General features: G+C 38.0%; 1 protein-coding gene across 1 annotated transcript in view; it reads left to right on the plus strand.

Moving 5' to 3' along the window:
• CPS1 (carbamoyl-phosphate synthase 1) overlaps window positions 1-22,780 on the plus strand; it is a 139,753-nt gene extending 116,973 nt beyond the window's left edge. The window contains exons 30-38 of the mRNA XM_027566563.1: window positions 140-247; window positions 1,888-1,977; window positions 4,078-4,248; window positions 6,972-7,046; window positions 9,800-9,898; window positions 18,101-18,160; window positions 18,884-18,996; window positions 20,827-20,956; window positions 21,678-22,780. Coding sequence (XP_027422364.1) covers window positions 140-247; window positions 1,888-1,977; window positions 4,078-4,248; window positions 6,972-7,046; window positions 9,800-9,898; window positions 18,101-18,160; window positions 18,884-18,996; window positions 20,827-20,956; window positions 21,678-21,776 — 945 coding nt within the window. The 3' untranslated portion in view covers window positions 21,777-22,780. The remainder of the gene's footprint in view (window positions 1-139; window positions 248-1,887; window positions 1,978-4,077; window positions 4,249-6,971; window positions 7,047-9,799; window positions 9,899-18,100; window positions 18,161-18,883; window positions 18,997-20,826; window positions 20,957-21,677) is intronic.
• The last annotated feature ends 1,275 nt before the right edge of the window (window positions 22,781-24,055 follow it).

Below are 24,055 nucleotides of genomic sequence, written 5' to 3' on the forward strand. Positions count from 1 at the left end.
TTCCTTCTGCCCCCATATTGGAGACTTAGCAAAGAAACTGCTCAGTGCTGGAGGTATCTGTTAGAATTAAGGGGTACACCAGGCAGCAGCTTCACTGAAGAAGAGCTGACAACCCTTTCTCCAATCTTCTTTCGGACAGGTCATCTCCCATGCCATTTCTGAACACGTGGAGGATGCGGGCGTCCACTCGGGGGATGCCACTCTGATGCTGCCCACACAAACCATCAGCCAAGGAGCCATTGAAAAGGTCGTCATTTATAAATAAAGGTGGAAGACAGGAAAAGATTAAAAGTTTTTTAAACTAAGTAGTAGGATAGTACATACTTCAGGTAAAATTTAATTATGAAGGGGACTTCTTCCTCTGAGTTTGCTATGTATTTTAAAGATAACAGCTTCCTTTTCTGCCCTTTAGAACTCTGATTGTATTCTAGTGCAATAGTCCTCTAATTGAGCTCACTGTTACCACCTGGGGGACTTGTTAAAAGGTTGTGGGATTCCATCCCCAGTTTTGATTCTGTAGTTCTAGGCCCCATAATTTGCATTTTTATTGAGTTCCCTTGTGATGCTATTCCTACTGGTCTAGGGACTACATTTGGATAACTACTGCTACAGATGATTCTAATATTTGAGCCACTTACAGGTGAGCAGCACCTAAAGTAATATTTCTCAGTTAGAAGCAGGTATGCAGCAGTCACATGAGAACCTTCTGGAACCAATGCTTTCACTGTCTACCCTTACCCTCACCCAGAAAGTACTTTAAGATATGTCTCTTCCAGTGGTTTTGAAACTGCTACTTTAATGACCTTTCCAAGAATGATGATTCTGCCTCAGTATTCAATATGCATTGCTAGGTTTCATCTTAAAGACTGCCATCATAAATAACTTGGGGAATGTTCCTTTAGTCTTCAGGTATGTGAGGTGAGGATTAGCTATTTAAATGAGACTTCCCAATAATCCTGCCACCAGAATCTCGGCAGCCTGTCTGGCTAGTTGTACGTTGGGCTGGTTTCCAAAGGTCTTACCTTGTTCTAGAATGTGAAGGTAGCAGGTTGCTTTGCGATTAGCAGCAGCATGAAGGAACAGTATCCTGGGATTTCAAATGTGCTTTAATTTTTCATATCGGAATAAATGATCTCAAAACTCAGATATTTTGAAATCTCTCAAAGCTCAATGTGTCATGGACCCTGCTTCCTTTTGTAACTGATTGAGTTGCTGAACTGCAAAGGCATGTAAGATCAGTGAATGAGGAGCTGTTGATTCCAGCAGCCAGTGCCCTTTCTTTGCATGTGATCCTTCTGGCTCTGGTTGGATATGGGAATTCCTGTAGATTACACACACCTCCCTGCAAGGGAACGTGTTTCCTTCTGACCATAATATCCACCCTTGCAGAGTCCAGGGGAAAAGAAAAGCACATAAAAGAAATCTCTCTGGTCTCTTTGCAGTACCATATAATTTCAGGGCCTATACTTCTCAGCAAGTGGGTCATTAGATTGACACAGAGTTTGGACTGCAGCTTTTGGTGCTGAAGCAACCAGACTGAAAGGATTCCATTTAGCCCTCAGAATGAAACCAGAGTATATGATGGTAGGTAGATAGGGGCATTTGGCAGAAAGATAATCCTGTACCATTATTTGCTCTTTTCCCTGCTGTTCTGGTGTGAATATTTAGAACATTTAGTATAATTATTATTTTGTTAATAGAAACCTAAGAATGGCTTCTATTATTACTCCATTATTATTATTACATATTATTACTCCATTATTAGTGGAGATATAGTTCTTTGTAAAGAGAATGAAAGAAATCTAAATTTAAGGTGCTATACCTTTTTTGTTTGTTTTTCAACTAAGGAATGTTCTTTAGTATGGTATCATTGTCCTTTTGATCTAGGTGAAGGATGCTACCCGAAAGATCGCAAAGGCTTTTGCCATCTCTGGCCCATTCAACGTCCAGTTTCTTGTCAAAGGAAATGATGTCTTGGTAAGAAATGCAAAACTGTTTGAAGGGACACCACTGCTGTGTTAGGTCCTGTTGGTTTATGTCCCTCTGTGAACACAGCCACAGAGCAGCTGAGACCCTGGCAGCTGATTGTGTCTTAGTGTGGGGTGTTGCACAGCATATAATACCTGCCTGTTTGAAAACACTGGTCTTGGAGGCACTGATGTGTCAGTGACAGCTCTGTAAACACCCTGATCCACTGGAGAGAAGATCACTGTCTGCCACCTACAGTACAGTGTAGATGGATGCGGTGACCATCACAAAGTAATCTGTTCGGATTACTGTGGAATGGTCATAATTACATGCACTGGAGTTTTGCTTTATTCATTTCCTGGAAAAGAAAGCTCTTTTGGATACCATTTACCAATAAATAAATACAATAAAATAAAAAAGAAAGAAATTTCAAAAATGTTAAGGTGATGAGGTTAGTCTTAATTAATTTAATCTACTTAATGTAACTAATCAGTAACCAATATTGTTTCTCACCTACTATGCAAAGTCCTAAGGTGGCAACAAAGATGTATAGAACCCAATTTTTTGCTCTCAGAGATTCATAATTTAGTGAGAACTGGGAAGAAGATGAATTTATAGATAACTGTAAGTTAGAATATAATAGCTGCTGGAAGGAATGTACGAATAAAGTGATATTGGAGGCATAGAATAGGGAGTGCCTGTGTGTGTGGCGGGGGTGGTGAGGGTGGGGGTCTGTGCCTGCACGTGTGTATGAGCATGTAATTGAGTGTCATATGCCTGGTTTGGGTGGATAATAAAATATTTCAAGGAAGATTTTGTAATTTGAGCTGGGTCTTAAGGAATGAATAACAAGTAAAGGAAGATAGAGAGAGCAGTTCACATACAACATCTATGGGAAAGTTCAGTGCGTTTTAGGAGATAGTGACCAGTTCAGTTTATCAAGATTATATTTCCAGGGAAATCATAGAACGTAAACTTGGAAAGAAACACTGAGACCAGGAAAGTGGTACAAGATAACATAGAGGGCTACACTGAAGCAAGAGGATAGAAGGCTGTCAAGGACTAGACTTCACTATCAGGGCCAGTAGAAATCCGCTGAAGACTTTCCAGTAGGGATGTGGCATGATCTGAACTCTGCATAAAAACAAATCTGTCAAGAGCTTGTGGGGCTTCCCAGGTCACGCTGGTGATAGAGAATTAGCCTGTCAGTGCAGGAGCTGCGGGTTTGATTCTTGGGATTGGGAAGATCCCCTGGAGGAGGAAATGGCAACCCACTACACTATTCTTGCTGGGATAATGCCACAGACAGAGAAGTCTGGTGGGCTACAGTCCACGGTGTCACAAAGAATCAGACACGATTGAACAACCGAGTACACAAGCACGCATGTCAAGAGAGTGTGGGGATGGAACCGCAGAAAGGGGTGGGAAAAAGTCAGAGTTCAAAGATACTGACTGAAAAGAAAGAAAGAAAGTGAAGTCCTTCCATCATGTCCGACTCTTTGCAACACCATGAACTGTAGCCCACCAGGCTCCTCTGTCCATGGGATTTTTCAGGCGAGGGTACTGGAGTGGGTTGCCATTTCCTTTTCCAGGGGATCATCCTAACCCAGGGATCGAACCTGGGTCTCCTGCACTGTAGGCAGATGCTATACCATCTGAGCCACCATGGGACCAAAAGGGAAACCAGTTAGCAAAAGTCTACAGGTGGCACACAGACAGAGAACAGATTTATGGACATGGCACCGCGGGTGAGGGAGGAGAGGGTGAGATGCATGAAGAGAGGAACATGGAAACTTATATTACACAGGGAACTCAGACTGGGGCTCTGTAACAACCTCGAGGGGTGGGATGGGCAGGGAGGTTCAAGAGGGAGGGAATATATGTATACATATGGCTGATTCATGTTGATGTTTGGCAGAAACCAACAGAATTCTGTGAAGCAATTATCCTTAAATTAAAATATGAATCAATTAAAAAATAAGTCTATCAGGGGGAGACAAGGAAGAGGCTGGCAAAGCAAGAGCTGGGCCCAAGTTGCAGGGAGCAGTTGAATATTGTCATTGTTTCTCACCATCCTTTCTCTTCTTTTGAATTTTGTTATCTCTCCAGGTGATTGAGTGTAACCTGAGAGCTTCTCGATCCTTCCCCTTTGTTTCCAAGACACTTGGAATCGACTTCATTGATGTGGCCACCAAGGTGATGATTGGAGAGCACATTGATGAGAAACCCCTTCCAACACTGGAGCATCCCATAATTCCAGCCGACTATGTTGCAATTAAGGTATATTTTCAAAAATCTTAGTCATTTTTTTAAGTTCCAAAGGAATTAAAGGAATAATTTTTCATTAAAAAATGATCTTAGGACTTCCCTGGTAGTCCAGTGATTAAGAATCTGCCCTCCAATGCAGGGGATGTGGGTTTGATCTCACATGCCATGGGGCAAAAAAGACCCAGCTTAGCCAAAAGTAATTTTTAAAAATAATCTTGATACTTTATGAACCTTCTAACTAAAGTGCTAGACTAGGGATTTATAATGTTCGCTTTGAATAATGCAATGCAGTTTCTCTATAGGCAACTTTATGTGTACTCTTGTGCATTTCAAAAATTAAAAAAAAATATTTAGAATTACATAACTTTGAAACCAACTAGCTGAGTGACATAAACTACATTTATGAAGGTGATGCTTAATGCTGCCGGTTTAGTTGGTAAATAGAAATTCTGGATATATCTTTTAGGATAAGGCTTGAATTATGCCGAGGCTTTCAGGAATGCATGAGTCTTGTAAAAGTGTTACCTTGTGGTGTTACTTAAATTTTTATTGCCTTGACCACCTTTGCTTAGTTCCGATTTCTTTAGTGGTATAATTTTGTTGTAGCGGTACTGTGAGGGTAATGAAATTGATGGCACCTTTATGAAGAATGACCAGGAAAATGTAAGATTTGTTCACTAAATACAAACATGCCTTGGAGATATTGTGGGTTTGGTTCCAGACCACCACATTAATTCTACACTAATTTTTTGGCCTCTCAGTGCATATAAAAGCTATATTCACACTGTATTGTGGTTTGTTAAGTGTGCAATAGCATTATGTCTAAAGAAACAATGCACATACCTTAATCAAAAACTACTTTATTGCTCCAAAATACTAATTATCATCTGGGGCTTCAGTGAGTCATAATCTTTTTTTCCAATAGTAATAATAATGAAAATGTTTGAAATACTGTAAGAACTACCAAAGTGTGACACAGAGACACAGTGATTAAATGCTGTTGGAAAAAATGGTACCAAGAGACTTGGTTGATGTAGGGTTGCCATAATATACAAACCTTCAATTTTTTAAAAATTCATTATCTGCGAAGCACAATAAAACAAAGCATCATAAGACAAGAAATGCCTGTATATGTTTGTATATTTCAAATAACTTAATAATAAATCCATTGTGCTCCTCTAGCTGCCTCAGTATGCCCATGAACAGAGTATTTATAATTATGACCTTTAACTACCTCACTGGACAGTATGAGGATTAGTGAGATATTATATAAACATATCTGAATTTTTTAGATAAAGTACACAATGAAATTAATTTATATTGTATAATATATTTATGTGATATTTACATATTCTGGGTGCCTTCAGAGCTTTCTGTTCTTATATATACTAGTGACCTCAACCATAATTGTGTTACAATTGAGACTCTGACTTCTGACTTTTACAGTGGAAGTTTTAAGTTGAAGCTGTAAATTAAAAAATATTTATTAATCTTATTTAACTTAATAATTTAGGATTCCCTGGATTTTACAGTACACTGAGGTAGAATGTCACTTCTTATTTTAGGGTAGCATTTTATTCCTGGATGCTATGACACAACACAAATTGTTAAATTTTCAATGGGACTATATATACATAGGGTTTTATTGTTTGAGACCAGTAAGTAGAAGGACCCCCAAAATATTTTTCCACTGGAGATTCTGAATACGAATTTCAAACTCATGTTTCTTTATTCTTAGACACAGGAATACACACACAAATATATACACACATGTGTCTGAAACAATTTCCAACTAGTAGCAATACTGATGGATAGATGTGAATTTTTCAAAATGCACTGTCTTCTAGTTTACTTCTTTCCTAGTTATCCTTGTACATTAATCTTGATTTTTTTGTCAAATTACTTTTTCATAGTCAGTCTTAATATTGTCCTAGTGAGGTGGGTAGATATCAATGGTTGAGGTAGAGAGAGGCTGGAAGGCAGGAATATAATGTAATAATGACTAAGATGACCCAGTGAAATAACTCCAAGCTAGAATTAATTCCCATAATGACTTAGAGGCATGCCCGAATCAAAGAAGGAATAGTCTAGGCTGGATAAATAGATATATGGAAGAAACAAAAATTTGATTCTTAGTGAACTGCATTGATAAAATAAATGGAAAGAAAGCACTCCTATCTATGTTCTAGTTCATATGAAAGTTCTGGGCAAAAGTATTTCCAAGAAGAATATTTTTCAAAGCTTTTTAAGAGGTGTCAATAACAGCTTAATGTCTCAGAAGTCAGCTTGCAGACAGACATTTCTGGCAAGGTGGCTTGTTGTAAGTCCAAATGATCAGAACAAGAAGAAGAATGTTTCAAAAGCCTACCAAGGAAAAAGTGTTTGAACTCTGTGTCTGGGGAGATCAATGCCCAGTAGACTTTGTTTGAAATCACTCCAGTAAGAATATGTGTAGGCTAGATCAGAAACATTGGCTTAGACTGGTCACTGGGGCCCTATTTACAGAAATAAATTGTGATTATTTAACCCAATTTTGGGCCAAAAGCTCAAGAAATTCTTGGAACACAGGTTTAAAGCTATTTTTCAAGTCAGTTGCTTGGACCAAAGATGTTTTTTTATGTGTCTACCATAGCCTAAATGAATCCTATGAGAAATGATTCACTAAATATAATTATCCTCCTTTATTCTTGTTATACCCTTCTTTCACATATTTTTCCTACCCGTTATTTTGATAGGCTCCAATGTTTTCCTGGCCCCGGTTGAGAGATGCTGACCCCATTCTACGATGTGAGATGGCTTCCACTGGAGAGGTAACTAGTTAATGATCCATGAACACTTTCATTAAATCTACTTTGAAGTCTATGGCTTTATGATCAGAATATAGTAAAGTAATTTAGTAAGTAGTAAGCAGGACACTTCTTTTGTGATCAGAATAAGTCTGAAATGGCCTGGGAATTTTGAGCTAAGAAAAAAATCCTTGAGTTTTGTAGCCCAGAGCCTAAATTCTCACTTATAGTTCAACAGTTGGCTATATTGTCTGTGTGTTTCATTCATTTTCACGTTACAAATTGGGAGCATCTTTCAAATATTTCTTTAGATGTCTAGGTAAATACCTTCCAGGTCTTTTTATTTTAAGATTCTCAGGTCTCTCTGTAAAGCACCTCTCATCCCCTCTAATTTGCCTTGCTATTGTGAAATTAGATCATTGAGCTTTTAATAGCAACATGTAGAATGAATGTACAACAGTAGAAAGATAATGGGGCCATCATACGGTGGGATCTGCAGGTATATGCAAAGTCCCAGAACCACTGTTTTTCAAAGCAACTGTAGCCGCCTGGGGATTATCTAAAAACTATAATGAGACTGACCACTGGATGTCCCTCTTCACTTGTGTTGGAGCCTTTGTCAGCTGGAGGTTTCTTTAAAAATGTGAAATGTGTTTCTTGTAGAAAGCTGTCAGATTCCAGAGAGTTCCCTACGTGTCAGTGTCAGGACATTGTATGAATCACCTAGCCCTTGACAGACTTACTGTACACAACCTTCAGATTCTCATCAGTGCACACCAGAGTGGCAACATCAGACTGGGAGGCATCATTGTTTCCTCTTGGTGTTGAGGAAAACCTGAAAGGGGAAAAGACTTAATTGCAACAAATATGTGATGTTTTATATGGTTGCCTGGTTACAAGCAAAATCTGCGATGAGAAGCCAAGTGAGACAGGAAGGGAGGCAGTGAGGATCAAATGGCTATCTTGTTTGTATTTGGACTGATGATTGCCTTCTCTTAGTATCTTTGCTGCTTCTGTTAATTTAATAGACGAGAAAACCTAACTTGAAGACAAGGGACGTAACGTTGAATTTCTCTGCCGTTTAAGGAGATCCCCTGATGTTCATCTTGATCCCATGGTCACTCAGTAGCAGGGCTGTTTTCAGCTAGCCTAGGATTCAGATCAGGGTGAGATCTGCTTTCCTTAATGCTGTTTTCTCTGCTGTGGCAAATCTGTTTTCAGAACCTGTGTCCATTCTGCCTCCAGACATACATTATTGGAATTGTTGAAATACGAACATATGAGAGAATTAGAAATTCAGCCCTCTCCTTCCTCGTATCTGTTTTAGAAGTACAGAGAGATAATTCCTCTTCCATTATTAGAGTCATATTTCCAAGTGTCACTTAGTGTGATGTTACAAGTTCTATTTTATTACTGAAATCAGAATAATAATTCTAGCTCAGTGAAATCTCAGTTATGCTCCAGAGACATTTTCAGTGTTAAAATGGCTTGTTGTGGGATTAAATAAAACTTTAGCTTTCCTAATGATGAGGTGGGGATGATAGTCTTAATCTTTGTGCTCAGTTGTGTCTGACTCTCTGTGACCCATGGACTGTAGCCCACCAGGCTCTTCTGTCCATGGGATTTTATAGATGAGAATACTGGAGTGGTTTTCCATTCCCTTCTCTAGGGAATCTTCCCAACCCAGGGGTTGAATCCATGTTTCTTTCATCTTCTGCATTGGCAGGCGGGTTCTTTACCATTAGCACCTCCTTAACTACTTTCTGTTTTTTTTTTTTTTTTTGTACAAAACTGCTGAAACCTTGTGTTTGTATATGCACTTAAAATGAAATTGCCTAGGTTCTTTCAGTAGGGTTTGGGTCCCATTAACTTCGGTTGACATTCCTTAAGTTGGTTAGCCAGTACTTGAACAGGTCCTAGTGGTCCACTGAAAATCATAGTCATGAGAACTTTCCTTTGACAGTAAAGGAGTCACTTGCTTAAGGAATGAATTTAGCCGTCAGTGTTATTTACTCTAATGGTGATTCTGTACCTTTGTCAAATAATGATGTACATGGCAAGGCTTACTTCCATCATACTCAGATTAACTCCTTTTTCTATAGTTAGGGTAGCTAATCAACTTGTAGTTATATTGTAGTGCTATTACCCTACAGGAAGGCTCTGTATATCCCAACACTATATTAATTTGAATTTTTCTTTTTTTTTTTTTTACTTTGGGCTGTAGTATTAAGAACTGCTAGCAAGGTATATTGCCTCATTTTATGAAGGTAATAATAATGAAGAAGTTCCTTTGAGATTTTCACAGATTTACTGAATTTTTCAGAAGGCTTTCCCATGTGTATGAAATAACTCCTAACCAATTGATTAGCAGTTACGCATTTGTGCTACTGACCCATGAATTCATGCATTGTTGCATAGCATACATACATATACTATTATTTAAACATTAAGTCGTATTAACATTTGGCAGCTCACCATATTATGGGCCAGAAGCTATAATTTGTATCCAAATATCTCACAGTAGAATCCAGTTATGTTGCTCCATGGAGTGTTGTTGGATGGAGAAAGAATTGCTTATTCATTCATTATGTTTAATTAAAAACATAAGATACATCTGCCCTAGCCAGACTTTTAATCCCTAGATTCAGACTGCATGGTCTTTGGGCAACTCAATAAAATCTAGCGTAGGAATCTATGACTTCATTTGTGGTTCTTTTTTGGTAGGGTTGGGTGACTGTCATTTGCTTCCTTTATTTTTTTTCATTTCTTCTAAACAGGTGGCTTGCTTTGGTGAAGGTATTCATACAGCTTTCCTAAAGGCAATGCTTTCCACAGGATTTAAGCTACCCCAGAAAGGCATCCTGATTGGAATTCAGGTAGGTAGTGTGTGCTTGTGTGCATGACTGTGGACACGTGCTGGGAGCTGGTAGGGGAAGTGACCTTAATGGTGCTAGAGAAGAGGGGAAATATTTTTAAAATTCCACTAAAAAGCCAGCAAATTTGAGCAATAATGGAAATTTTTTTATCTGTATGTTCCTTGACTTTTTGCCTTTTTCTGTTGTAGCAGCCAATACAAGTAAGTGAATAAGCTAAAAACAAGAAAGAAAAAAAGCTCTAGTACCTTTAAAAGGACTCCGTTCTTTCCCTTGGTTACACCTTTTCTACATGGCTTACTCTTAGTACTGTCTCCTTGGCCTCTGAATATAAGCTTTCCATTAAGTTGGTCTCACAGCTTCTTTCTGTGACTGTGTCTAGCATTTTCTCTTGACTTTCCCCTTTGCCAGCTCATTCATGTCTATCCACTCTCCCATTTCAAACTATCATCTTTAAGTCTTTATCCTCAGCCATCCTCTGTTTCCAGCAGTTTGCTGGACACCTCCATCTAGATGTCTCAAAACCAATATATCCCAAACTGAAACGAATATTACCCCCTCCAAACCTCTGTTTTTTCCCTCATTACATTCATTCATTCACATTTCAATTTCTAAATATCAAAGATTCAGAGTTGAAGAAGACATGGGCATTATTTGAGAAATTTTCTAAACATAATTAAAAGTTCTCCATGACTGACTGAAAGTTCTTAAAGGGCAGTGGCCTAATGGGCTTAAGAAAGTCAGCCCATCCCACAGTGTACTGTGGAAGTTCTTGAAATATTATTACCTAGTAAACCTTCTAAGTCAAAGCAGGGTGTAGTAATTGTAAGTGAATATCTTCATACGATGAAAAGGATATCACTGGTTTATTATTGCAAGTCAACTGTAAATCTTAGGGCAAAATGGGAGCCAGGAAACTCTTATTACTCTTTGGAATAATTATTGCAAGAATCTACAAACTATTTGTTTATAAAGTTTCTAAAAAATACTAGATGTTTCTCAACTGATATTTCACTTTCATTGGAGGTTAGCAATCCCTGGGCATATAAAAACAATAGATGGTCTGATCTATCACCCCTGCCATTCTTTCAATCAGTTCAAACCCTGCACAGTTCTGTACATGTCAATAAAATTATGATTACAATAATGCCAGGTATTTTCAAGTAGTGGGTTGTTATTATAGATGCTGTTGCAGTAGGGTGCCCTAGTATCAGCAAATTAGACTCTGGAGACTGGATGGGTGGCTTTGGAGAAGTTTCTGCAAAGATTAACTTGGGATTTTGCTTCATAAAGGTGCCAGAAGGGCGATGGAGAACAGTTAGAACAGAGGCTAACAAGATGACTTGCAATTGTGAAGCTTAATGGCAGTTGAGAGACACATCACACCATATGAGAGACTCATCACATTATAATGGTATTAAGTATTATTAAGTCACAAGTATGAGAGTATTTGTCCAGCTTCCAGTTATGGCTTAAAGTTTAATGTGAGACCTGGGGGCATTCAGAGGAGACCATGCCCTTAGTCCCTGTCCTCACAACTAATCATAATAGTGCTAACATTTTAAAATACCGCTCTAAGAAGGCAGTGATGTATAAAATTGTGCCTTGTTTGGTTCCAGTGCTGCAGGGAAATATAAAGCAAAAATTAATTTGATCCCTATGAAGTACTAGTATGATTTTGGCAACAGTGAACAGAATTTTTGCTTTGTAGGGAAAGAAGGAAGTTCATAGGGAAAAGAGACTTCTAAAAGCAATGTTCTACCTTTCAGTTTATTCTTTTTTAAAGAAATCAATGTTCTATCAGCTACATGAATTTTTGCAAAGAACTTTGTTCCTGTGCATGCGTGCATAATATTAGGAATTTAAATATATACATATTTTAATTACAGAGCTTAAAATATATTCAAGGAAATATTTAATAAACTAAACTGACATTTAATAAAATACTTGCAGCTGTGGTAAAATTAATCATCAAGATTCTAAATCTCTAGAGATAGGTAAGAACCATTTTCTAACCTACTCTATATGGGAAGCAAAGAAAAGCTGCCATCATCAATAGTCAGTGTATAATCTCTTCATTACTATATGGAAGATTTTAATTTGTAGTGATTTTTTTCAAATGTATAGTCATAAATTTGACTGAACAATACGATAGAATGTGCTAATTAGAGATAGCTAACTCACTGGGCATCTTAGTTAGAATGGGATAAACCTAAACTTCGTAGCAACTGTGAATAAAGTAATTAGAATCTATGGCAAGAATATACAATGGATTAAAGACAATCTCTTTAACAAGTGGTGCTGGGAAAACTGGTCAACCACTTGTAAAAGAATGAAACTAGAGCACTTTCTAACACCATACACAAAAATAAACTCAAAATAGATTAAAGATCTAAATGTAAGACCAGAAACTATAAAACTCCTAGAGGAGAACATAGGCAAAATACTCTCCGACATACATCACAGCAGGATCCTCTATGACCCATCTCCCAGAATATTGGAAATAAAAGCAAGAATAAACAAATGGGACCAATTAAACTTAAAAGCTTCTGCACAACAAAGGAAACTATAAGCAAGGTGAAAAGACAGCCTTCAGAATGGGAGAAAATAATAGCAAATGTAGCAACAGACAAACAACTAATCTCAAAAATATACAAGCAACTCCTACAGCTCAATTCCAGAAAAATAAATGGCCCAATCAAAAAATGGGCCAAAGAACTAAATAGGCATTTCTCCAAAGAAGACATACAGATGGCTAACAAACACATGAAAAGATGCTCAACATCACTCATTATCAGAGAAATGCAAATCAAAACCACGATGAGGTACCATTTCACGCCAGTCAGAATGGCTGCCATCCAAAAGTCTACAAGCAATAAATGCTGGAGAGGGTGTGGAGAAAAGGGAACCCTCTTACACTGTTGGTGGGAATGCAAACTAGTACAGCCACTATGGAGAACAGTGTGGAGATTTCTTAAAAAACTGGAAATAGAACTGCCTTATGATCCAGCAATCCCACTGCTGGGCATACATACTGAGGAAACCAGAAGGGAAAGAGACACGTGTACCCCAATGTTCATCGCAGCACTGTTTATAATAGCCAGGACATGGAAGCAACCTAGATGCCCATCAGCAGATGAATGGATAAGAAAGCAGTGGTACATATACACAATGGAGTATTACTCAGCCATTAAAAAGAATTCATTTGAATCAGTTCTAATGAGGTGGATGAAACTGGAGCCTATTATACAGAGTGAAGTAAGCCAGAAAGAAAAACACCAATGCAGTATACTGACGCATATATATGGAATTTAGAAAGATGGTAACAGTAACCCTGTATACTAGACAGCAAAAGAGACACTGATGTATAGAACAGTCTTTTGGACTCTGTGGGAGAGAGAGAAGGTGGGATGATTTGGGAGAATGGCATTGAAATATGTATAATATCATATTTGAAACAAGTCGCCAGTTCAGGTTTGATGCACGATACTGGATGCTTGGGGCTGGTGCACTGGGACGACCCAGAGGGATGGTATGGGGAGGGAGGAGGGAGGAGGGTTCAGGATGGGGAACACATGTATACCTGTGGCAGATTCATTTTGATATATGGCAAAACCAATACAATATTGTAAAGTTAAATGAAATAAAATTAAAAAAAATCATCTTAACACGATTTCACTTAGCCAGAAGAATTCATATAAACTAATTCAAAAAACCTTCTTTTCTCTTCATCACCCCGTCATGAGGCAGCTGCTGTTATGAGTAAAGGATTTAATTGAAGAAATCTTAACTCTGATTTTTCACAACAGGTTGCAAGAGAAAACTAGGGGGAAAAGAGAACTATGGAGGAAAGGCAAAAGTGACTCTGATACAGGAAATATTTTTTTTATTGTTGGTTTTTTAACACGTATTTTAAGTAGTAGTTTATCACTAGCAAGTATCAACCACTTTTCAACATTTAATAAATAGATTGTGTGTGTGTATGTGTATGTGAGTGTATATACACTCTTGTTGGTTATATTAATTTTCCTAATTTTTCTTTCTCTTCTCTTTCTTATCCTACTCCTTTATGCACATAGACTGTTTCTGTCCATTCACTATTAATCCTATGGTCAAATTACCTGGGAAATTTGAAATATTTTGATAACATCAATCTTGCATAACTAGGATTTAGGGGGAAAAATCAAGATTTGGGTTTTATCAAAGGATTCTTGTCAACTTAACTTTTATAGGCACTGTGTGTCTACCAAGAGCCTTTTAAAGCAAAGATCCTAATATAAGAAAGGCATAATGTAGGTTTATGTGGCAACAAAATCATCTTTGCTTTTCTTGCAATATTTCCTGCCTCTTTTCATCCCATCAGGATTTATTTAGTTTCTATGAGTGGGCAATCTGCCTTGTCTTGAAGTTTTCTGGAACACTCTTCAACAATAAATGATTTACTCTAGAGCAGATCAAGAGCCCTTCCTGTTTTTCGCCCTCTGATTGGGCTATTCAGTGATGCTTGTAGAGAGCCCCCCTCCTGACGTCTGTGCTTCAGCATGGCTCAGAAACACAAAGCAAGCATTTTATTTGAAAAAGACAACTCCAAGTGACATGAATAACCTTTTATCTTCTATACAGAATCATTATGAACAACCATAGAGTTGTCAATCCTGACATCCCTGTAGAGTCCACAGACATCACACCATCTTAACTTGGCTTTCGGTTCTGTAGCCAGAATTTGGATTAATGTGAAATGATAATTGGAGGAAATATATATACATATATATATTTTTTTCACTTTTAAAGGACTTTCTTTCTTACAAATGTTTTCCAGGAAATAAATCAGCTTGTACTTTTCACCTTTAGTAACAAATGGTTTCTTACCCAGGTATTTTCATTCAGCTATTAAATCTGGGGCTACTCAGATGCAAGCTGACAGCTGTAATTTCTTTTTGTAGAGAGGCTATTTTATGTGTCACAAGTGTTCAATACATGTTTGATAGAAGTTTATAATGTGACTATGAAAGCCAACACCCCAGACCAGAAGGCAGAGTAGTTCCTTGGCTGGAAACTGCCAATACTGTCATGTCGAATATTTATCTTTTCCACTTGGGGGACAGCACTGAAACAGCTCCATAATGAGGTTCTGACTGGTGTCTGCAGGACTTAGAGGACTTGCTGACTTATTTTACTTTAAAATGGCAAAGAAAAAAAAATTATAGTCTAGTACTCCTTCCTCAACCTTTTTCATAGTGTCTTTGGTCAAGGTTAATGCATCTTCACCTTGAATTGCAAAATGAATGAAGGGTAGTCCTCTTATCCCCTCTTCCTATTCCTAAATGTAAACGTGCACCAGAATCACTGGAGGGTTTGTTAAACTGCAGATCCCTGGGACTCACTCCCAGAGTTCCTGATTCTATAGATCTAGAGGTAAGGTCCAAGTTTTTATCATTTAAGCAAATTCCCAGGCAATGTTGATTCTCTGGAGGCCACATCTTGAGAACTATTATACCTGTGAAATGGTATTTTAGAAAATCGATGCAATGTTATGTTATCACATGGCCATATATTATTAGTGACTTTTTGCTAGGGGGAAATGTAAGAGATTGAGATTAGTACCTGATTAATGTATCAATGGCTCAAAAAGTGTTGGTTACCTTTATGGTGAGCTTCCTGTGTGCTTTGATGCTTCCTTGTGTTTGTTGTGTGTTTAGCAGAGTTTCACAAGGTAATGTTCCATTTTAGGTGTGCTTGATGAAATTCAGAGGTTTATTTAGAATATTTCACATGTATTTGCTATATTTCAAGAAATCTAAAACACCAAGAAAACCTAAAATGCCATTTAATTCAGTCCCTTGCTTTCTAAGCAGAATTAAATGAGTAAAAGATTGTCCTAATCTTCTGCTTAATCTATTCTTAAAGAGACTGCCACAAAACTCATTAAATTACCTTAATGTCTTGAATTACTCTCTGATTTTATACTTATTTAATTTTATATCTAGCCATGAACTTCTTGCATCTAAGCCCGTTTCTTCCTGTTGGGTCCTAAGTGGGAATGAAAAGCTACTGCCTTGGGCATGGTTACAATTTGTGTTCTAGAAGGCTGTCATGAATAACCCCTGAGCCTGCTTTAGCTGAGATTCATTCTGTTGCATTTATCTTGTCTATTTGCCAATAGTTTCTTCTCATAAAATTGCAGTCCTGGGATTGAGAGGGCCAGATTCTGAAAGAATTTTATATCTGAACATAGTCTTGGGGTCTCTACCTAGGATTTAGATCTTTTCTCAAAAAGCCTCTACAAGTAAGTATTAGGGTTTTGTGGGCTGAACATTATCAAAATTGTGCAAGGATCTGGATGTTTTATCACAATTTTTAGTTTCTCTGAAACTGAAATAAGATCATATCCATGACTTTTCTCAACCATTACTAATATAATTTCTAATAGATTATAAAATATTTTCTAAAGTAACCAAATTATATCATCTGTTTACAAACTTTTGTAAATAGTTCAAAAAATGTGAAAATTTCTCATTTGAAGCAGAATGGATATGTTTTTAACACTGTACAATTTTGCATATTTGTTTAGCTCGATTACTCAGACATTCATGTTAATGGGGTCAAGGTCAGAAGTAGATGATTGGGTAGGCTACTGAGCTTGTTTTCTTCCACCCTGATCTTTGTATTGCAAATATGTGCTTTTGGTCACAGGAAGGAAGTGTGTTCAGAATTAAGGAACCCTGATGTAGACAGGCAGTCCAGGAAAGGCAGGACCCAGAAATTGAATGGGTCCAGCTGGGGTTTTCAGAAGAGCACACAATTCTAAGAAAATATCTGAACAGCAAGATTGAATATTAAGGAGCCTGGTGGGAAGGAAAACATACGAGGATGATACTGGTTGGTGTTCTAAGTGTGACAGCCAGTAGAGGAACCCAGGCTTCAGAGCTAGAGTGCAGGGACAGTAATATAGCCTCTGTGAGGCTGAAAAAACAATTATTTTAATAATAATATTTAATTATTACTATTAATGAGCCAGCAATTGTGTTAAATTGGCAGCTTCCCAGGTGGCTCAGTGGTAGATAATCCATCCGCCAATGCAGGAAATGCGGGTTCGATCGATCTGTGAGTTGGGAAGATCCCCTTCCCAAGGAGGAAATGGCAATCTGCTCCAATGTTCTTGCCTGGAGAATCCCATGGACAGAGAAGCCTGGAGGGCTACATTCCATGGGGTTGAAAAGAATTGGACACAACTGAGTAATCGAGCATGATCACTGTACTAACGCTTATGGCGGACTTCACTCATTGAATACTCACAGGGACCCGCTGACATTTTGTTGTTCAGTCGCTCAGTTGTGTCTGACTTTTTGTAACCCCGTGGACTGCAGTATACTGGGCTTCCCTGTCCTTCACCATCTCCAAGAGTTTACTCAGACTCATGTCCATTGAGTTGATGATGCCATCCAACCATCTCATCCTCTGTACTATTATTCCTACTTATCACAGAGAGGTTAAGTAAGTTGGTCAAGGTCACACAATTTATTGTGGACCATCAAGAAGTAGATACACTAATATCGGAGTCACTGTTTTATAAATGAGGAAGTGGAGGCTCGAAGACATTGACTTTTCATACAAATGCATGGTATAGACAGAGTGAAATGCAGCTTAGTGACTCCAGAGTCCATTCTTTTACTCTTTGCTTTAGAGTAAATGCCCAACTGAGTTCCAAATGATTGACTTGTAGGGAACTTTGCATGAATTGCTAGGTCAAGGCCTAGGAATTGAAGTGCAGTCCAAACTTAGAATTCAGCAATTAGAACAGGTTGAAAGGCACAACATCCAAAGAGGTTGATGTGGCATTGAGCATCTAAGAGAGATGACTTTAAATTCTCTCTAACCAGGAAAATGATCCATCCAGAAGTAAATCCAGGGGTAAATCTGACTCTATACTCAGACACTCAATAGAATAAGCAATGAGTAAAAGAATTTTAGGTGTAAAAAGTAAGACAGTAGAAAGCAAGACAATGTGGATGGAATTTCATCTGTATCAGAAAATAAGTAAGAGTTTATAATCACTCTAGGAGGATGAAACTTGTCATCTTTGAATATAAAGCACCAGGCAACACATGGCATTTCCTTTTATGACATAACAGAATGCTGTATTGCATTACTAAATTAATAACGTGTATCTAGAAAGTGAATTTTGTTAAATTCCTTTAATTTCAGCAATCATTCCGTCCACAATTCCTTGGTGTGGCTGAACAATTACACAATGAAGGCTTCAAGGTATGTGATATTATTTTTCTTAATTGCTTTCTGTCAGCAATCTATCCACAAAAAAGAATATTGAAGAATATTGGGGAATAAAATCATGCAAGATATGACCTCTCCATATGAAAACTATGACTAACTTTATAATTTCAAAGCTTTGATGAAATAAACTAATTAGAAAGACTAGTTTTAAGTTTTAGCACAATTACCACAAACTTACTAAATTTGCTGGCTAAAAACCTAGAGAGTTTTCCTAACACATAACTGGGATAAACTTTCAATGCATTTCCATATATTTTCCCTTTTCCTGTTTCCATATGAAGTCATAGTTTCCAACAGTTACAGGCGAAACTTCTTTGCCATGAATATCTGCACACAAAGCCTGGTTCTGTAAAACAGAATGAGTCCCAAGGCTCAGGGTGGGCCTGTGGTCATGAGGCTTTATTGGTCTGATAACTGAATTTTCAGTCACCAATAACTCTTTTTCTCTCCTACAAAAGCAGTTACAGTTGAGGTTATTAATTTTTTCTCTTATTGCAAATATTTTAAAAGTATTTAAAATGCCTATTACTCTAGATTCTGTCTTAATCTCTATTTCTGACATCATTTTGCATCTCATATTCACCATTTTTTCCTGCTCTATGTTTTAAATGGCTCAAATGTCCTAATGGGTCCCTTTGCTTCATGAAAGCTTTTCCCTGATACAGTAACTGACTTTTTAAAAAATTTTAAATGCAGCTCTTTGCCACGGAAGCCACATCAGACTGGCTCAATGCCAACAATGTACCTGCTACCCCAGTGGCATGGCCATCTCAAGAAGGACAGAATCCCAGCCTCTCACCCATCAGAAAGTAAGAACTGGGCAGGTTATTCTGAGATAACAAAATAGATGGAGAATTAGCTTTGGGAACTAGTATGATATAAATATGAGGTTTGCCAGGTGGCTCAGTGGCAAAGAATCCACCTGCCAGTGCAAGAGGCCGTAGAGACACTTGTTCTATCCCTGGGTCAGGAAGATCCCTTGGAAGAGGAAACAGCAAGCCAATCTGGTATTCTTGCCTAGAAAATCCCATGGACAGAGAAGCCTGGCGGGCTACAGTTCGTGGGGTCACAAAGAGTCAGACACGACTGAGCAACTGAGTATGCACACACGCATGCTATAAATATATCACCTTACCCTATTGCAAGTCTTCTAAAACTCTTTTCAGTTAACCAATTTAAAACAAGGAAATTTGTGCATGATAGTAAAGCTTCCTTCTCATGAACTTTGCTGTTATTGTAAAACACATAATGCCGTATATGTACATGGAGATATGTAGCATCTTCCAACTATTTCCAAGTAAATGTCCATTCCTTTGACGGACAGCAACCAAGATCTCAGTGATGAGAATCATGGGCCCAAAGAAAGTAATGCAGCGCTTTGTGTTTTATGTCAACTTGCATTGTGTATATATGTGTATATCAAGTGTAAGATTAACCAGCTGCGTTTCACTGAGGTTGTGTACCAATGAAACCGTCAATTTATTGAGAACTTGCTACTTGAAGGGCACCATGGGGAGAGATATGATAATGTCACCTATTAGATTACCTGATTTGCCATTCTTTGATCAGGTTTGTTATTATGCCTTAGGCTATTTCTTCCTCTGGTTTTGTAAGACATTTATTTCAGCACACCACCTGACCCTTCAGGAACACTGACACATTAGCACATACAGAACTATGTGGTGTAGGCACCTAGGAGAGAATTCTCAGTTGCTCCAGGATGTTACAGCCTACTGGATGGCTAAGTCCTAACTAACAAACAGTATATGATATACTATCTGTTAGGGCTCTTGAGAAAGTAACCTACAAATCATTATCAAATTAATAAAAGAAGGCAAATTATTCCAATGATGCCAGAAGCCTTTCTTTGTTGTCGTTGTTTAGTAGATCAGTTGCGTCCGACTCTTTGTGACCCCATGGACTGTAGGCCACCAGGCTCCTCTATCCAATGGGATTTTCCAGGCAAGAATACTGGAGTGGGTTGCTACTTCCTTTTCCAGGGGATCTTCCCAACCCAGGGATCAAACCTGTGTCTTGTGTCTCCTGTAGTGGCAGGTGGTTCTTTACTACTGAGCCACTAGGGAAGCCCAGAGGCCCTTCTTAGGGCTTTGTAAAACAAGAATTAGTTCTGCTTCCTGCTTTTGACATTTAAATATCTCCTAATGTTTATCGCAGCCCAGCAACAGAATGTGAAGTGGTTTAATTCAAAATTAGGCAGTTATTTCATAACATCAGCTGAGACACTAGGAAGCAGGCAGTGAAGTAAAGTTGACCTGAAGTGGGTGTGAGGGGTGGGGAGTGGAATGGCCTTCAATGCTGGAAGAACCACCTCCTTGTAAAATAAGTAACTGTCTCTCAAATTACCAATTCTTGCTATCAGTAGCATTTTAAAGATAAAACATATATTTCCATTTGATTAGTTAGACATTCAACAGCATTCTTTCAAGAACACAATAAAAATATTATAGCCCCCAAATGTGTATATTTTGAAAATCTGCTTAGGAATAAAGGAGGGCAGGTGTCAGTCAATTCAGTATGCCATTGACTTGAATGATTTTGAGACTAATTTACATTAGTTTGAAAATGAATTATAAAATATACATCGTCACCTGCAAGCTTGTATTTGTTTATTTCTCCAGATTGATTAGAGATGGCAGCATTGACCTGGTGATTAACCTCCCCAATAACAACACTAAATTTGTCCACGATAATTATGTGATTCGGAGGACAGCTGTTGACAGTGGAATTGCTCTCCTCACTAATTTCCAGGTATGTTCTTTTCCTCAAACATAGTCCACACGAGGGTCTTTATTTCTGTGCCCCTCTTGAGCGTACACATCTCTCTTCTCTCTTTCTTGTAACTTTCAGAAAGCAGAAGAATTTCTAAATAGAATCTAAATTAATGGTCTATTATGGTAGGTCATGGCCTGAGACAGTTGGTGATCAAGGAGTTGAGATAACCAGAAGCCATGGATAACCATGGTTCTCTCATTACACATACAAATATCCTCTAAATAAAAAGTGTGGTATGGCACGTAATAAAGATATGCAATTTTATTCTATTGTGTCTAAATGAAAGGCACCGCATAAAAGCAACAGGTTAATGGTAATTGAAAATGCAGATATAGTACAAGCACTTGTCCAGTCCACAGGAAATGATTACCGAAGGCATGTTCTCTTCTACTTGAACATGACCCAACAAATTTATCACTTGGAGAACTGTTTGTCAAGACCCTATACATTTCTGGCCATTGTATTTTTTTCTCCCTGAGTCAGTTTTAATTTCTGTGAATGGTGGGGGGGAATAAGCTTATTCATGTTGAGGTCTGAGATACTGGAGAAAGTCCCCATTAAATAAAAATGTTTGTGTCTTTCATCCCATACCCCTTTGAAAATCAGGAACAGAAACTGTGACTTTTTGCTCCTGCTTCATTGAACATTCACTTTCATTTCATGTGTGTTGCTAAGATTCCTACCCTCATATTTTCAGGTGACCAAACTTTTTGCTGAAGCTGTGAAGAAAGCTCGCAATGTGGACTCCAAGAGTCTCTTCCACTACAGGCAGTACAGAGCTGGGAAAGAACTATAGAGAAATAGAGACACGCTGTCTCCATTCTTAAATCAACCTAAGCCACTCTTTATCTAAAGGAACTGATTTGCAGCTTTCTTTTCTAGAGACAAATATTGATACCAAACTTTATTTCAGTATACTTAGGTGTGCCTTAATATTCTTTCTTTCACAATTAAATTGTTGTCAGTCACCTTTTAAAAATTTTACTTAGAGAGGCCTCCCTAAGTAACTGTTCTTCATGAGAGCCTTCACTTATTAATGCCTTATTTTTGGTGGGCCAAGGTTATCTACGTGCTTCTTTGCAGCTAACATTGTATAGTGCTGATTAATGATGATCAAGGTAGAAAAAATTGCTGCTCTGTCTTCTGAACTCTTTCTATATATCCTTTACAGACACTATTGTCGTTTTTAAGCAGCATCTGCCATACTCAGGACACTTTCACATAACAAGCAGAATACTCTAAAAATGGTTCAAATGAAATATGGATTTAATTTAAGAACTCCTCCATCGTGATGTCTGTGTATTGTTGCTTTTCAATAATCATTCTGTCTGGCTTATACAGGAATATCATCATCCCCTCCCACAGAGCTGAAATTGAGAAGTGTAGCAGAGGTCTTTAAAGTATGGATTTATTAAAAGGATACTGGTTTGCAATTTGGTGTTTTGTAGTATGTCAGCAGATGGTAGATACTACTGAGGTTTGGTTCTTGTTTCTCTTTGGACTTTTAACCTGAGCCAAGTGAAATCTTCAGATTTATGCCATCTCTGCCACCCTCCTCCTTTCTGCCCACTTTGGAATAACTTGGAAATTATGTTCATTCCCTTCAGAGTACAGAGTCCGTTGATCTTCTGAGTCCCCTGATGCAATGTTAAGTTTTGTACATTTTAGGCACAAAGTCCTTGTTCCTTCTCCATACAAGAAAAATCTTTCCTACAGGGCAGCCTTTGTCACTTTTAAACTTTTTGTGTTATTACAAGTCTCTAATTGTGAACTTTTAAATAAAATACTATTGAGAGAGAAGACAGTGGTATTCTTGCATTTATTCATTTATCTTTACATTGATCCACAAAATCTGTTCATTTCTCTGATGAAACAAGGCTTGGTACCAGGATCATATCTTTTTTATTCTTTTTTCCACACAAAGCCCTATAGGGTATGAGCAAATTAATAATAAAAATAATGAAGCTTAAGCTGTTAATTTCTCTTTTTTTCCTCCTCCCATCCCTTGCTTATAAATCTCATTAAAAATTCATTCTCTTGTTACATGGTTATATACTACCTTTGTCTGCAGCCTTTCTTTTTTTAATATTTATATGTCTGCATTAGGTCTCAATTGCAACATGCAGAATCTTCGTCGTGTCACGTGAGATCTTTTGTTGCAGAGCACAGATTCTCTAGTTATGGCACACGGGCTCCAAGTTGCGTGAGCTTCAGGAGTTGTGGTGCACTGGCTTAGTTGCTCCATAGCACATGGGCTCTTAGTTTCCCTTTCAGAGATCAAATCCACGTCCCCTGCATTGGCAGGCAGACTCTTAACCCCTGGACCAGTACGTCATGCCCAGATTCTTTCAAATATATAGCTAAAATCACATACTGACCAAAGATTTCCATACATATATAATAAACTAAGCTTAAAAAATGTCTTGTCTAACACAGAGAAAAGTATTTGAAGGCAATCAGAGGCTGATCCATATTGCCTGATAGACAGTATCAAGGGCTGCAGTGACACCATAGCTAGCCTAGAAATACCACCTAAGATGTGGATTTGTAAAGTTTCTAAGATAATGAGGACAACATGACTTTTATCCCTTCCCTTGATGTAGATCTACACAAAGTCTTTCAGAATTGATTTTATCTTATTTCCCTCTTTTTATGGCCTTGGTTGAGACCTTCATTACTTCTTCCTCACAAGATCATGGCAATGCACTCCCTGATCATCCATGCATTTTCCTGAAAATATTTAATGAGTTTATAAAAGTTTTAGTGTATAATATACTATGATCTCTCCTACACTGACTAGTCTAGTACTTTTCTGATGCTGTATTACTTTGCACCATCATATCATGAGCACCAGCATAATAAGTAACTATTGGTAACATTATGGAGTACCTGCTATTCCTCAGGTAGTTCTAAGTCCTTTATATGAGTTAACCCATTTAACCCTCAAAATATCCCTATGAGTAGGTGCTATCATCTCCACATTGCAGATCAGTTCAGTTCAGTTCAGTCGCTCAGTTGTGTCCAACTCTTTTCGACCCCATGAATCACAGCACACCAGGCCTCCCTGTCCATCAC

This window comes from Bos indicus x Bos taurus, chromosome 2, assembly GCF_003369695.1.
Source record: "Bos indicus x Bos taurus breed Angus x Brahman F1 hybrid chromosome 2, Bos_hybrid_MaternalHap_v2.0, whole genome shotgun sequence".
Lineage (NCBI taxonomy): Eukaryota > Metazoa > Chordata > Mammalia > Artiodactyla > Bovidae > Bos > Bos indicus x Bos taurus.